Here is a 15,748-nt window from a genome sequence, read left to right as displayed (position 1 = left end):
GTTTGTTAGAGCACTACCAGGACCCTTCAATACTTTTCTTCTGGTCATGAAACTCCCTTTGAAGTTTCATATAGGGACAAAAGCTGCCACCAGAGGTGCCGCTGTGAATAGAAGGGAAGGCGGCCAATCTGCTGCATTTGGATGGGTTCACGTGCTTGCATTGGTGCTTTCAGAAAAAAAAAAATATTCCACCCCGATTTTTTTTCTTCATTGTTTTCGTTAACTGAACATAACTGAACATAGCGATGAGTCTTGATCAAATCATATAGCATGCGAGTTGTTTACTAATTCAAGTCATTGATTATTAGCAAATGTTCGACCAAGGCTTCCATGAAGCGAGGCGATTTTGCTTGTACTCATGCCCATACCTATGTCTCTCGACCCCGGTGTAGTTGCTTAAAATCGTGCTTGAATTGTGCAGTACACAATAAATCAGTCAAGCCGATCCAAAGATTACATCACTTGTGCAAGAAGCTATGGAGGACCCTATTGTGCGCTGGTGGTCAGCAATGCTACGTCACCTTGCTGGTTGCCCGTCCATGCTGGAGCATCACGAACCTGTGCCAATAAGAATTTCGCGTGCTGGAAAAGCAAGTCTGAACCTGAAGCCATTTTAGCATTAATTGCAGAAGCAGCTTGTGAACTCCCCATGCTAGGTCTAGGCAATATTTACAGCTTTCAAGTAGGGGTGTGCGAATATTCGAAATTTCGAATATTTTTCGAATAGTGTTTGCTATTCGATTCGATTCGCACTGGAATTTTACTATTCGAACTATTCGAACTTCCCAAAGACAAATGCAGTCAGCGTCCGATTGAAAGTGACCCCTTCAGATTTTCAATATGCTTCACCTAATTACACTCTCGTATTGCGGCAAAGCTGCCTTTCAAGCTCCGTTACGGTCGAACTTAGTCAAGAGACAAAGTCCGGTTGAAAGTGGTCCCTAGATTTTCAATATGCTTCACCTCATCGCACCCCCGTATTGCGGCAAAGCTGCCTTTCAAGCTCCGTTACGGTCGAACTGAGGCAAGAGACAGTCAACGTCTGATTGGAAGTGGTCCCTAGATTTTCAATATGCTTCACCTCCTCACACCCCCGTATTGCGGCAAAGCTGCCTTTCAAGCTCCGCTACGGTCGCAAATGTATTAACTCAAGAAAACACCGGTTCCAATATGGAGATGAAAGATGTGGCAGAGTTGGGGGCTCAATTAATGCTGTTTTGGACCTGAAATTTGGGCAGGAAGTCCGAAAAATCGGACGCCGAAGCTTTTTAGCATCCAAAATTTCAGATGTTCTTATATATCGACGTCTACGAGGCAGATTTGGAACTCCGGACTTGAAGGGAGCACACCCTTGTCTGCCACATCAGTTGGCCTTCCACAGAAGTTGAAAGAGAAGGAGAGGCTGAGGAAATGGCATCTCTGCCTATCACGTGTAAAGTGTTGTCGGCAACACTTTGGTTGCACCAAATCATGTACATAAATACAATTCGGCCTCTACATTGCCTCATTCTTGATAAGAAAGACAACTATGAAATATGACCCCACCAGCGCTTCATCAACCTAGCGAAAAGAAACACTTTCATGTTGCTATCTCACAAGAACATACTTAGGGATTCTCTGCAACTTTTTTCTGTAATTCCACTTCGAAGTATTCGAAAAATGTTTGAGAAATATTAGAAAATTATTCGAAATTATTCGATTCGATTCGCACTCAATCTTTATTATTCGAATTCGCTTCGCACCGAAAATTTTGCTATTCGCACAGCTCTACTTTCAAGCAGAAGTTATTTTATAACACTGATCAGTTCATACCTTTGTGACTGCGTTTTTTTTCCCCGTCCAATCACATTTAGTGAGCAAATGAACATCAGTTCAAGGTTCGCTTTCCAAGAATGTCTTTGGCATCAAAATTTCCCTCGCATACGTGAACGGACTTAATTGAAACAAGACCCTGGCAGTACGGTGTCGCGCGATGCTCTCTTCCACCTGTCGCGTAGTTCCACGTCAAGTGGTAAACAGAATAAGAAGACAGCTTTGCCGACGCCCTTATATCCGGAGCAGCAGCCTCGGGCATATCTGCTAAGGCAAATTACTAAATGTTGATGTCACCACATGTAGTAACACGTTGAGGTAAAACACACAGCAACACGCCGCAGCAACACTCTGCTAATGGCGATCACCCTTCCAGCAGATGCAGCCGCCTTGTTGTTCGGATGGAGGAATTAATGCTATAAGCATTTAATTTATAACGTCCATAGCGTTTACTACTGCGTATATTATAGCAATGGAGGCAATGATTATAGCAATGATAACATCTAAAACACTCAGAGCGTCCCTTTCTAACTCCACAACTCCGCGGTGCTGGCACTATATGAAGCTCTCACATAGAGTTACGTGGGTGTTTCATGACCAGTACAAAAGTACTGAAGATCCCTGGCACTACTGACTGTTGAATTCATTTTTCTTTGCGTGAGCTCAGCATGCAGCCTCATTAAAATAAAACTAGTATTGTGACTATGGCAGCGAGATGTTTTAACGCTATAGTGTTCGATAAAAATCCTCTTAAAGAAAAATCCCTCTGTGTCAAAATCAGAAAAAGATAACTGCTTTTTTTACTCCTTTGATTCAGGAAAAACTGTTAAATTGGGCTTGGTGCCAAGTTAGTTTCATTATTTGGGTTGATGACAACATTAAACCTTATGGGTACCTGCCAGGAAATTAAAATTTCTTTGTTAGATTGTAAACTAAGTAAAATCTGGTGTCGTTAGATCAAGTTTTAACACTGAGAACAGTGGGTTCTATTTAATAAGTGTTCTTTGTCTTCAATTCCATTTTTTGTGCCCCCTTCTGATGAGTGGCCAGTATAAAGCCTTCTGATAAGGTTTTATGCACAAGAAACATTACACATTGCATATATGCATAATAAAATGTAGTTTTGAATGACACTTCACACTTGAATACAATATAATTGTAATGATCAAAAAAGCAGTCACACAAACTATTTTATTTAGCGTAGCTGTTTGCTTACATCTGTGGGGTACAGTCAAGATATTATGGGTTAAGAACTGCAGGCTGTAACTGTTTTGAAACTACGGTACAAAGACAGCTGAAGTGGATGGACATTGCAATGGAATACAGGAAACAATAAACAGAACCAAACCATGAACTTACAAATTGATTAGGTGACCTATATAATTCAAACAATTTCTTTCAGTTTAATGTTATCAAGAGACACCAAGGTTTAAACCTTCATTCCATGCACAACTATTATGAGTACTGTATGTATTGTGTGGATTACTGAAAGGATTAAAGCAATAGACAGCTACCTGTATGCACAATATCACTGTTACATAAATGCTGTTACATACTTGTGCTCCGAGCTTGGAAGCCATTAGGGGAAGCATTATGTCACTCCCTACACAGAGGCACACACTCTCTTTATTGATAACCTGAAAATAAAGCAGATCCTCCAATATTAAGCAAACAGTGATAATTGCAGAGTAAACGAAAAAGCACTGCTATGCAACGCAATATAAAAGCAAATGCTAAATTTATAGATTAATAATCATATACCTTTCGGAGTGCGGCAGCGAACTTCACATGGCGTGATTGATCCGACAGAGCACCAATTCTGGAACGGCTGGCATTGATATGTAGAGCACATTTGCAAGCAGGCACCACAGGTGTCTTAGGAGTCATGCTGCAAATATGGTGGTTACAATATTAAAACAAACCACCAGGTATGTTCTGATAATGACAGTCAAAAAGGGGGCGGGGGGGTCCAGATTATTTTGAAGATTTTAACAAAATTTTTATGACAGCAAAATCCCCCTGCATGCTACAACCCAACATCTCTTCTTCAGCATGCACCTTTCTTTTAGCATGAAAACATCTTAACTAAGAAAAGGTGAAAAATGTGGCTTGGGTAGGTACGTAATATTCAGACTTTAAAAGTACTTTGCATGGCAAAGTGTAATCAGTCTACGAACATCATAGCGTCCACGCAGCTCTGAAGGCACGCGCGCGGCCTACGCCCTGCAGAGCCGAAATGAAACTATTGAGCAGTGCATCTGCTGCTGAATAAACCTGGCTCGCTAATGCACAGTTATGGAGGGCGACCACGCAGCTCTGAAGGATCGTGGCGATAATGAAACTACTGCTTGTCACAGTTTTGACCCAAGTCAATATTGACGTGATCACTTATAATGCCCATGCAGTTCGTGATACGTCGAGTAAAATCGAAAACTGTCCATTTTCAAAGTTTGCCACAGCCACTGAAGCCTTGATGACCAACAACATGATTGTGGTAAGGTGGATGGTGACCACACCTTTCTGAAGGCTCACGACCGTTTTGGTTGTTCGCGAATGACGTTTTCGTTCCTTTGCGGCACTTTGTGCTTGACACGCTCCGAGGATCGTCCGAATTAACTGGGTTGTGGCCAAATATGACTGAATTAACGAGAGTTTGATGCCATTAAAGGGGCCCTCACCAGGTTTGACAATTTTGAGCTAACGAGCGCAATGCATACACTGGGCGTTCATAATCACGTCTGCCAAACTTTGCAACGCTACGCGCCACGGAAATGGGTCAAATTTCAAGGAGAACGCTGCTTGCCCTTCCTCTCGCGGGCGCGCGCCCGCCCGGAGAATGAGGGGATGACGTACATGAGAAAATGGCCCTACGTAGATGGTAGTGCTGTGACGTCACTCCTCTACATAGACGACTGTGCTCTCACGTCGTCAACAGTAGCACGTAACACTGCGATAATTATTTGACACGACATGTGTAGTCTGTGTAATTCGTTGCTTGAATAGATTAATAAAACTTGAGAGAAATAATGAGACACACAAAGGGAATGTGTGCGTCTTTTTCATTTTTTTTTTTTCGTGAATTGCAGCGTGATGCGGGGCTAATGTGCCTCCATTTCCCATGCGTTCATGTCCCTGCGGTTAGCGCATCGAGCAGACGCCAGCCCTGGAAACGAAAGTAATGTTCTGGTGCGTTCGAGCATTCATTATGCTCATTTATTCCACCGAGTCCAAGTAAACGTTAATGCGGCACTGGCTCATGATACCGCCACTCTCGTGCCCGTACGACTGTCGCAACTTTCATGCCCGTCCCGCAGAAACAGGCAGTACACCACAGAGAACGCTGACACAACGCGCACGGCCGCTACATAAAAAAAAAAAAGGGTAGCGGCCGTGCAACGCCGCTCGCGTGCTCGGGCTGGCTCGGGCACGTCATGCACACATGACCATGCATGCGCATGACGTGTCCATGCGTATGTGTCAAGTGAAGAGGGCAGGGAAGGGATTTGGCTTGCAAAGGCTACATGGGGCGTGTGGCAAGGGTTTGAAACTCGCCTCCTCGCATCGTGGTTTCGCGCCACTACAAATTATTGTTTTTTTCAGCTCGTAATGAACTGATTTGAAAAATTCTTGCGGCATACTGCTCTTCATTCGGCACACAACAACTTCCAGCGTCTAACTAAAATTTGCTATGTGGACTGGTGAGGGGCCCTTTAAACAATACATATGCTTGCCGGGACCAAAGAACATGTCTAAATTTTCCGATTTTCCAAATTAACGGGTGTCGAATTAACAAGCTTTTACTTGGTAGCTAAATTAGCAAAACATCAATGAGCTTTTGCACACATATTAAAAAGAAAAAAAAAAAAACATCCTTAATTTCCCTCAGATTACCTACAGTCGTTGGTTACTTGTTATATGCGAAAGCATGCTATATCATTTTATTCCATGCGCAAAAGGAATAGTGACATATAAACAGGTCTCTTCAGGTGCTCTATGGGCCATCTTCTAGGATATACTGCCACACAAGCATTATATGATGACTTCTGTTTTCCCCACGAATTAATAAGCAACCTCGAGTGCTGCAAGGGCAGACATGCTGTGGAAAGACTACTGAGTGCTCTACAGTAGAATCTTGGTGATACGAATCTCAAGGGGGGGGGGGGGCAAAAATATTTATATCATGTGAAATCTCGTATCACCAAAAAAACTAGCAAAATCCATTTTCAAACCGCAACGCAGTAAAAACTCGTTAACTTGGATTTCAGGGGACTGGAAGAAGTGTCCGAATGAATGGAATGCCAAATTATCGAAAGTAGCAAGAAAACAAACAAATGTCTATTACATCAATCCACTTTCGTTTTCTTGAATACATACTAATAAGCAAGCTCAAGAGCTGCAGAGGGAACACTTACTGCAAGAGTAGACCATGCTATGGAAACACTACAAAGTGCTTTACAGTAGAATCTCATTGATACAAATCTCAAGAGAGAGAGGGAGAGGGGGTGCAAAAATATTCATATCATGCGAAATCTCGTAACACACACACACACACAAAAATCACCAAAATCCGCTTTAAAACCACAATATAGTAAATGCGCATCAATTCGGACTTTACTGCACCAGAAAAAAGTGTCTGAATTAACTGAACGCTGAATTATTGAAAGTAGCAAGAAAACAATAAACAAATGTCTATTACAATCCATTTTCATTTTCTTTATGAATACTTAGTACAGTACTTTTGCATAACAGCAATGTAAAAGCCGCAATTTTCATCATTCACGACTTCGTTTGCAATGTGACCGCGGCTCAAGTCCCCCGTGTCTTGATAGCCCGAAACGTGCTTTGTGCCCGTACCTTATCACGTAGTACCACCACCACGAACACCACTGACAATGAACATGACAATTTTTTTACTGGCAAAAATGCCAGGCAACTGATCGTTCGTCCATCACGATGTAGCAAGCAAGTTTTATGCCAGCATGCGAACCGGGGCTGAAATGACAGGTCATAGCATGAAAATCATGTCATGTACGTCATGATATACATGGCATGGTCATGGCATTTCCAAGGTCATGTTATTCACTTGATATACACCCAATCAGCACGCCATTATATGTGTATGACAAACGAATTACAGATCATGAGACATATATGATGTCATGTCATAATATACATGACGTATACAGTCATGGTGCTCTAGCAACCATTTCGTTGCCTTGATGTAAACCAAGTTGTCATGACGTGACATTAGTCCATAATTAACATTAATGATGACTTATGACATGAATAGCATGACATGCTTGCTATGTACGTCATGTCATACATGGCAAGGTGCCATCATGATGTCATAATGGTCGTTTCATTGCATTTCTTTTACTAAAACGAACATCAAATGATATGCGTGTAAGACGAACATGTACAACAGGTGACGACATGAATGCTCATGACATGCACATCATGTGTATCATGACATGAATAACACAAATGACATGATGCAAATGCCTGTGATAGCGTTTGGTCAAAGAACTGATGTAATAACTTATACACCAACGCGTTTACACGACTGTCCCCGCACTAGCCACTGCACTCTGCCTGACACTATTGAATCAACATGGCTCCCCGCGAAGATGCGGCGGCGGAGGGTGGGTCAAAAGGTGTCTCCACCCTGTAAGCAGCGGCGCTGGCATTGAAGCACTTTAGTTGTGGCAAACGATAAGCCCAGTTTTGACACTGTGTGCACTGGCCGCGCGCATACTTCCTGGGCACGCTGCTGTCGGTCGTCACTCAACGATTTTGGTACCCAAGTTAATATTATCCGTCGCGATGTTGAAAAGTGTTCGGAACATCCTAATTTTGGTCCACTGTACACAATGGAATTCGGCCGGGGAGAGAGAGAGAGGATAAACTTTCATTGCACACATAGAAGTTGTGTTGCCCATGAAGGCAGGGTGTCACCAATGATCGGGGCCCCTAATCGAGGGCTCCACTGGGCCTTGCCATCCTGGGCCTTGCCCAGGATTTCGCCCCTAAAATTCGATGATGAATATCTCCAACTACGTGCAACTTTCGTGATTTCTAAAAAAAAAAGGGGGTATGCCATAAATTGACACGCACTACAACTTTCTAATATAAACACGTGCTCTCAAGTCAATAATTAAAATTTTAATTAACGAGTTTTTGTTAATTAGTGGCAACAGTGTCATTTTAACTGCGGCAAAGTTTTTCCGCCTCGACATAGAGTTCATGTGCGAAAACGGCAAGAGGCTTACTGTCACAGGATTTTTATAAAAAATCTGTATTGTCTAAAAAAAAAACACCCTGTATGTGCCAATATACTGAGTGAAAATACAGCTGCACAGTTTTACGGATTTCAGATTGTCTTATCAAAGGCATCAAAAGCAGAAAAAGAGTGAATGATAAAGTACCCTATAGGCTTTTCATATAAAATTTCAGCCTAGAAACTTTTGTCCTCATTGTTCATGTACAAGTTGGCTAGCCTTGGATCATACAAATATTTTCAGTGCCCTTGAGGAGTTTGTCTCACTGAGATTCTTCTGTATCATACAAGAACACAAAAGAAAAATTTGAATTTTACGACCTCCTGCGTCGTAACGCAAATCACTCAGGAGTGTGCTATGGAGATAAGGTCACATGCTAAACTGCAGGGCTCAGGAAACTGATCAACAAGCCACCTTTTGCAGTGCACTGTGGCGCGCTGCATGAACAAAGCAGGAACAAGTTTTTCTTTCTTTTTCTATTGCTTTAATCATTTTCGTTTTTCACCATGCAGCGCACCAAAACAAGATTGCCACAGTGCTTTAGCTTGCATTTATATTCGTACTCGTGCTCAACATGAAATTGAACATGCTTCGGAAGTAGAAATGCACTATATGTCAAGCACTTGCCACTCCCGCAGCAAGCTTGAGCCATGTCGACTCTGTTCAGTTTCGAGCATGCTCCAAGCAACAGAATGCGTGCGCCTGTCCCTGTTGGAACTGAACTGACGTTAATATGAAGGTTAGTGATAAAAGTTGCTGTTATTGTTATTTCTGTAAATATCTCTAAACAGGTGATAAACGTGCGCTGAGGCCTTCACGACGTCATCAGAAAGCGGTGCATTTGTTTGCACATCGGCACGTATGGCCACTGCTCGTTTTTCGTTTCAAGTACACTTGAAACTGCACAATGAAATAATGACAAAATGTTGAAAAAATATAAATTAGGCATCGCATTATGTACTGCGACAAGCCGATATGAGCGTCTCGATCCATTCAGGACTGTTACATACCAATTTTGATAGTTCAATCCTACATATTGTGCTCTTCATTGGCACGTATGGCCAATGAAAACATGCTTTTACATGCTTGGTGTATGTGTTCTCTGAATGCATAGACATAGAGAACGCATAGCTTTTTTGTACCAACTAGGCCTTGAACACATTCACCTGACAAGTATATATGCACACACACTCATATATATTTACAAAGGGGTCGGGCACCCTTCCCTCCCCACTGCCACAAAATAAAATCCTTGTTAACCCTCTGATCAAAAGTAGGCTCGTGCGAATATAACTTTCTAGGCTCAAAGTGAATGGCAATTAGTGGCAAGTAATTTTGTAGTGAATTCGAACAGTAGTAAGATACAAATTATATGTGAAAAATACTTTAAGTTTTAAAATTTCTCACACTTAGGCAATTAAGATGCTAATAAAAAAATGACTGAAGTGCAGAATTGTGGTTTTGCGCTAATACAGATTTTCCCTAACAAGAGGATTTCACGGCGCAGCAGTCCTGTGGTGCAGTGAAACCATCTTTAAAGGGGCCGTGAAAAGAAAATGAAGCTGCCCGGTTGTAACTTTCCCTGCTTCAACAAGGATTAGACATGCCGATTTCGAAATATTTCGGCACTATATTCAGTCTATAATTAATGACGCCCGTTTGAAATCGCACTTTTCTTGGGCTCCTAAACAACTATGCAGCACTACCGGCCGATATAGGCACTGACGTGTGACGCCACGCTAAGGAAAGTTATAAACACGGCGTTAGCTTTCTTTTGCTCTAAAATAATGGATTTATAGGAACCTAGAAAAGAAACAAATAACACAGCAACTTTTGCACTCTGAGTTGTATACTGTGCAAGTACAGCGCTTGATCTGCTCGCTTCCGCCTTCATCTGGGCTCCGTCATGTGTGTATTCTTGCCTTCGCTCGCACGGTGCAGCGTCCCAGTTTTTTTCTTTCTGGTTGCATTAGGTTGTGTTTTACAGCGTGTTTTGGGTGGCTTAGTCCTCTCTATGCCAACCGTGTGCGTCGTCAGACAGTGCCGTACAACTTATCAAAGTGGAAACAACGTTCGCTTTCACAAGCTGCCGGCGTCACAATCGAGACGGTATGATGCTACGAATCTCGACGAGCAAACATCGCTGCGTCGCCATGTTTTCTCCACGACAGAGACTTTTCATTGGCTGACTTAAAGTGACGTCAGCTGTACAGTTGAGGGGAACGTGAGCTGGGAAATGGTAAATGTGATTTTATTGTTATTAAAGGGACACTAAAGGCAAATATTAAGTCGACGTTGATTGTTGAAATAGCGGTCCAGAAACCTCGTAGTGCTGCTTTTGTGCCAAGGAAGTGCTTATTTTGAAATAAAATCACGTTTTTAGTGGTCCGCATCGCGTTAGCGCGCTTCAAATCTCCCGCCTGAAAATACGACTTTCATACGTCACTGCTGCCGTGCCCAACGTTGCCCGCTTTTACTGCGCGGCCGCCGACACTAGTAGCAGCCGAGCGGAAGTAGCGGGACCCACAGTAGCAACAACGGCGCTGCGGCAAAGACTTGCTCAGATGGGCACATTCAAAGCCTTCACCAAGTTGCGGTTGGTCTCGTAATCCTCAGTACGAAAGTGAAGCGAGCACACACGCAGAGGTTTTGGCTGTTTAGCACACTGGCGCAATGGCATGACACTAAGCCACTTCGAGCGTAAGGGTTCATTCCGCGGCACCCAGTGAAAAGACACACCGGTTTCCTTGCTGCAGCACTGGGTTGTGCACCATTCGGGCATCCGGCAATATCACACGCATGCGGCATTTTGTCGAACTTTCTGTCAGAGCGACTTTCACGAGCGTGCAAAACACGCACGGTAGTACGCGATCCCGAAACTACCACTGAGACGGGCGAGGCGCAGTTCGGCGAAAACGGAACCTTTGAACCACGTGCGCCGTTCCCCATGGCAACGCCACGGAGGTTTTGTTTTCCATGAATCAAGCGGAAACGAACAAACAGCATTTTATTACGTCTTTTGATGCTCAGAATGTTCTTTTTTTACTGCTGCTAGTTTGATTACTAGTGATTTATTGTAGGCCGACTTCCATACGTCATCGGGATCACTTCGAAAATGTCCCACTCGTGGCGCTCATCATGTGATACATTTAGCTTAATTTCTCGGTAAGTAGGGCACTGCTGTTGATAATATTGCCGTTTTAGAAGTTGTCATACATTGGGCTTTCACTCTGACATAAATTGTTATTTACCTTTAGTGTCCCTTTAAATGAACCCGGACGATAAAACGAGCCGAGGTATAGTATTGAATGGACAGGCAGGATTCCGAATAAACACGTAGTTGAAAATTTTCGGAAAACGTTTCATGACCCTTTAAGGCGGGTTGCATGGGGTAGAATAATTCATTCTATTTAAATACTTTCAAATTTTAAATTAATATGATAGTGAATTCAACAACTGTAACATGTATGTGCTTGATTATTTGCACAGAACTATCCAAAATGCAACTGCTAAAAATTGTCTTCACAAAAGTGTATTGACAAAATTCAAGGACAATTAAGGACCTACAAAAAATTAAGGGCTTTCAAGGCCTTGAAAATGCTATTTGAAAATTCCAGGGTTTTCAAGGGTTTCAAGGACCGCTACGAACCCTGAGGTCTATCCAAAAAGGCACGATGCACGACCCGATAGACACGCCCTTTTTTAGAATGTAAACATAATAATTTACTTGAACATAAGTACATTCAAGACAAACTTGCACCAAAGTGAGGAAATTTCACAAGCTAATCACTGCTCGGTTATGAAAATCAATCTCATCCACGTCTTCAATTCTTTAAACAATCTTTATTGCTCGCTTACACATAACAGGCCGTTAAAATACATCAATGAACACAATGAGCTCCAAGGTTACTCAACCATCCTGTTTTTGTCTGCTGTAACAGGCGAAAGTTAAGTAAACCTAAAAGGTTGTGCACCCATATTGTGAAAAAGCAGTGTACACGCTATTATTCATCATTATGCACAAAAAATATTCCTTATTCTTGCTTGAAAATGGATGTTTAGTCAGTATTTCACACTAACTCTCGATCCCAGACTTGTGAAACATGCACCTTGCCATACTGAGGCGGCCCTTAGGAAAAGAAGGTTGAAGGAAGCTTTTAGAATACACTGGCTCCCTAAGATAAGGAGGCATGAAGGGCTCCTCACATAAGGTAAGGAAATGGTCTGAGGTAAGGAGCGTTTCAGAATACGGGCCTCGAACTCGTTAATTTTTTTGTTTCCCTCACTCTTCTGAATCAGAACGATGTCATCGTTGCCATTCACGTGCCAATTCCTGTTGATGCTCCCGAAGGGCAGCTTCTTCTTCTGGAGAGCGCATGTCTTTAGCCATCGCTGAACATTCTAGTTATAGACAGCTTCATTTTTAGTGGACCAGAGGCAAGTAGTGGGGCTTGCCCAATTTCTGTGGCACATACCTGCTAGGCACTGCGAACGATTCTCCGTAGGAATCCACACCGACATTAAACAGCTCTGCTCATCTTTAGGATAGCAGATGTCTATTGGTGAATGGCTACAAATTTGAAGACATGCTTGTCACTTCTGGTACGTTGCAGGTGAATAAGTGGATAGATGGGGATGGCATCGTGAAGAAGAAAAGAAGTGAGTTTTATCTGTTCTTGACATGATATTGTAAATACCCAGATGCACACAGTGCAATAATGATTGGCTCCCACATTCACAGGAGCCTTGGCTACGGTGGCAACATTTTTGGGCTATCTTCAAAAAATGTTGCAAGGGCTCTTCAAGAATGACACAGAAGAGGTAATATATAGGGTGCAATTTCAATTGAGCAATGTTACATAGGACTAGAGAGGCCTGCTTGCCATGCAGAAGGCCTGAGTTCAATTCTCACTCGAACCAAAGATATTTATTATTTGTTTTATTAGCATCTTTCTTGATTTTTCGGTCATGGACAATGCTGACTTTTCGCTCACAATCAACGACGCCGACACCGATGCCGATGCCAGAATTTCTGCGAAAGGAGCTCTTTAACGCTATCGCGTTAAAAATAGCACTTAACTTTATAGTATACACAACATAAAATTGCTATTGGGGAGGCAGAGATCAGACTTACCTCATAGAAACAAGAACACAAATGTTGTAGCCATCTCTCTGAACAACCAGAGAAAATTCCTGATCAGTAGAAACTTTCACTTCATAGGGTGGAAAGTAGACTGCCTGTAGCCAGTGATCCCGCCACTGCATGTGAGGTAATGACAAGTTAGTCATGACTGACAAACCGTTTAGTATTTCATGGCATCATTGCATGTTCATTTTCAAGCACTCTTACAACATACTTTACATTCAGCTTCACTGAAATCGAGAAGTTGAAACACATTCCCCTGGTTCATTCATGCTGTAATACTCCAGCTCAAAGCTCAGAAAAATCCAGTGCACTGCCAGCTTTGACGCTAGGAGTAGGATTAAGGCCCAGAAGTGTTCTAACTAATACAGCTACTGAGACTCCCATTGTTGGCATGAACATTTTGGAGGGCATGTTGTGAACGTATGTAGTGGTCAGGTGCTATGTTTGCTTTGAACAAAAAACCAGCAGTTTCCATTTCTGGCCTATGCTGGCCCTGCCGAGTAGCTGAATGTTCAGTTCATCCAGGCTTTTGTGCTTCAAGCCACTGCCACACGAGGGAGCACTCCAAGCACTATTTTTTGGTGAGGTGAATGGCAATGCAGCTCACGGTGGAACACGTCTTCACAGCACGGGTACTTGTGCAGTTGCAATGGGAAATGGTAATTAAATTACAATAACGAGCTGCATCTATCAACGTGCTAAAAGTGCGATTTTGTGTATTCATCACAACGCAGGACATATTTTAATTTATTTTAATTGCCTGCAGTCTTCTCTTTCTCCGAAAGACAGCTAACGTGACGTCTTGACAGAGGTTTGGTACAAATTGTGGAGTTGTGCAGGTTTCAGCAATTGCATTAGTGCGCTGTCACTCTCACACAGTCAACTTCTGCGACTAGAGACGGAAAAATGCTGAAGAGTTGCCCACCAAAGAGGTTGTAAACAGATAAGGAACCCAAGCTCAGCCAAGCAACGCTACTGAGCCCTAGAGTCAGTGGAAAAAATTTCAGAGTACCACAGACATAGGCGGCATGCAGGCAACATTGGGCAGAGGCAGCCATGTCCCCTCCTGGCCATCCGGCACGTTGCTAGCGTGCATCGAGAAGAGACCGATCTTTCCACCTCAATGTCGCGTCATGCTCCGCAGAACTGTAATATCGTTGCATTTTCCTTTGAGCGGGTATTAGAAGGGATTCCGAGTCATTAATGGTTATGAATGGACTACGCGGTAAGCGGTGTCACTGTGTGTGAAATGTGTGGTGATTGTTGCCATGTGTTCCTGAACAATCTTCATTGCTTCATCAGTTTCATTTTGCGTAGTGTGTGTGTTCGCCAGGACCGGAGCTGTAAACATATTTGCATACACTCAATGGCTTCGTACAAGACACCATTTACTTAAACACCGGGTGAACTGTTTATGATAACTTGACTGTTAATTGAATGTGCAGTTGGTGTTCGGGTTACCTTCATCGTGCTCGAATGCGTCCTTCGACAGATCATTGAAGCACACCTTGGTTATCTCTGTATGTACACAGACAACCAAGAGTGCTGTACATGCAGTATTTAGAAGTTGTGCACCACATATTCACTTGTCACGGTGAGAACGTCAGTAACCAAACATACCAGCAAATCTGCGTGTGGTGGCTATTGACATATTTTATTTGCGAATGCGTTGTTGATGAAAATAGCGCACGATGAACGGGAACACGAGAAGACACACAACACAGGCGCTAACTTTCAACAAAATGTTTATTTTGCATGTGCAGAACAACTTATACTGGACACCTTACAAAAAAACAAGATCACACATGCGCACAGATCCTTCTCATGTCGCTATTGCCCTGGCACGTTTACCTAAAAAGTCAGCTCTTTCATGTTGAAACTTTTTTAGCGCGCACAAAAGACGGAGGACACAGATGCGGTCACCTAATGAAAGATAGCTTTTCTAAACAAGTAGGTAGGTTAACGTCAGCGGGTTTCCCAGAACTGGTTATCACCAGAGCGGTTGATAAACTGATACGCATAGTAAAGGGTGTGCATTCATCTTCAAGAAACAGCATAAACAAGGTCAAAAAGCGCTGTGCAGTTGTGCCCTACGTTCATCATTTTTCTCGTGCCTTGAAGAATGTTGGCAGCAGGTATGACGATGTTGTTTTCAGCGCTCCTATAAAAGTGCAACAGTTGTGCCAGGCAGTTGCCAAAAAGTTTCACGTAAAAGAGAAAAAATGTAGTTGTGGGCTGAAGGAAGGCTGTAAGTTCATTAGGTGCAGAAAAGGGGTTGTTTATCGGATACCGTTAACTTGTGGAAATATGTATATCGGACAAACAGGTCGCTGCATCAATACACGTCTAAAAGAACGTAAAAGTTCTTTGGGAAAAGAGACTTTTTCGCACTTGTCCAATCACTGCAAATCATGCCACTGTAATCCTGTTTTCAGTGAGACGGACATTTTGTTTGCTCATAATGATAAACTAACACGTGAAGTCACGGAAGCTTTCAATATAAGTAGGTGTG

At 42.7% G+C, this 15,748-nt stretch overlaps 1 protein-coding gene across 1 annotated transcript in view; it reads right to left on the bottom strand.

Annotated features, from left to right (window-relative positions):
* The window catches only part of LOC119406698 (protein arginine N-methyltransferase 7), a 68,469-nt gene that overhangs the window by 19,271 nt on the left and 33,450 nt on the right, over nucleotides 1–15,748 (bottom strand). The window contains exons 8-10 of the mRNA XM_037673430.2: nucleotides 13,225–13,349; nucleotides 3,574–3,700; nucleotides 3,369–3,449 (exon numbers count right to left, since the gene is read on the bottom strand). Coding sequence (XP_037529358.1) covers nucleotides 3,369–3,449; nucleotides 3,574–3,700; nucleotides 13,225–13,349 — 333 coding nt within the window. The remainder of the gene's footprint in view (nucleotides 1–3,368; nucleotides 3,450–3,573; nucleotides 3,701–13,224; nucleotides 13,350–15,748) is intronic.

Source organism: Rhipicephalus sanguineus, chromosome 1, assembly GCF_013339695.2.
Source record: "Rhipicephalus sanguineus isolate Rsan-2018 chromosome 1, BIME_Rsan_1.4, whole genome shotgun sequence".
Lineage (NCBI taxonomy): Eukaryota > Metazoa > Arthropoda > Arachnida > Ixodida > Ixodidae > Rhipicephalus > Rhipicephalus sanguineus.
This window is presented reverse-complemented; position numbering and strand designations above follow the sequence as displayed.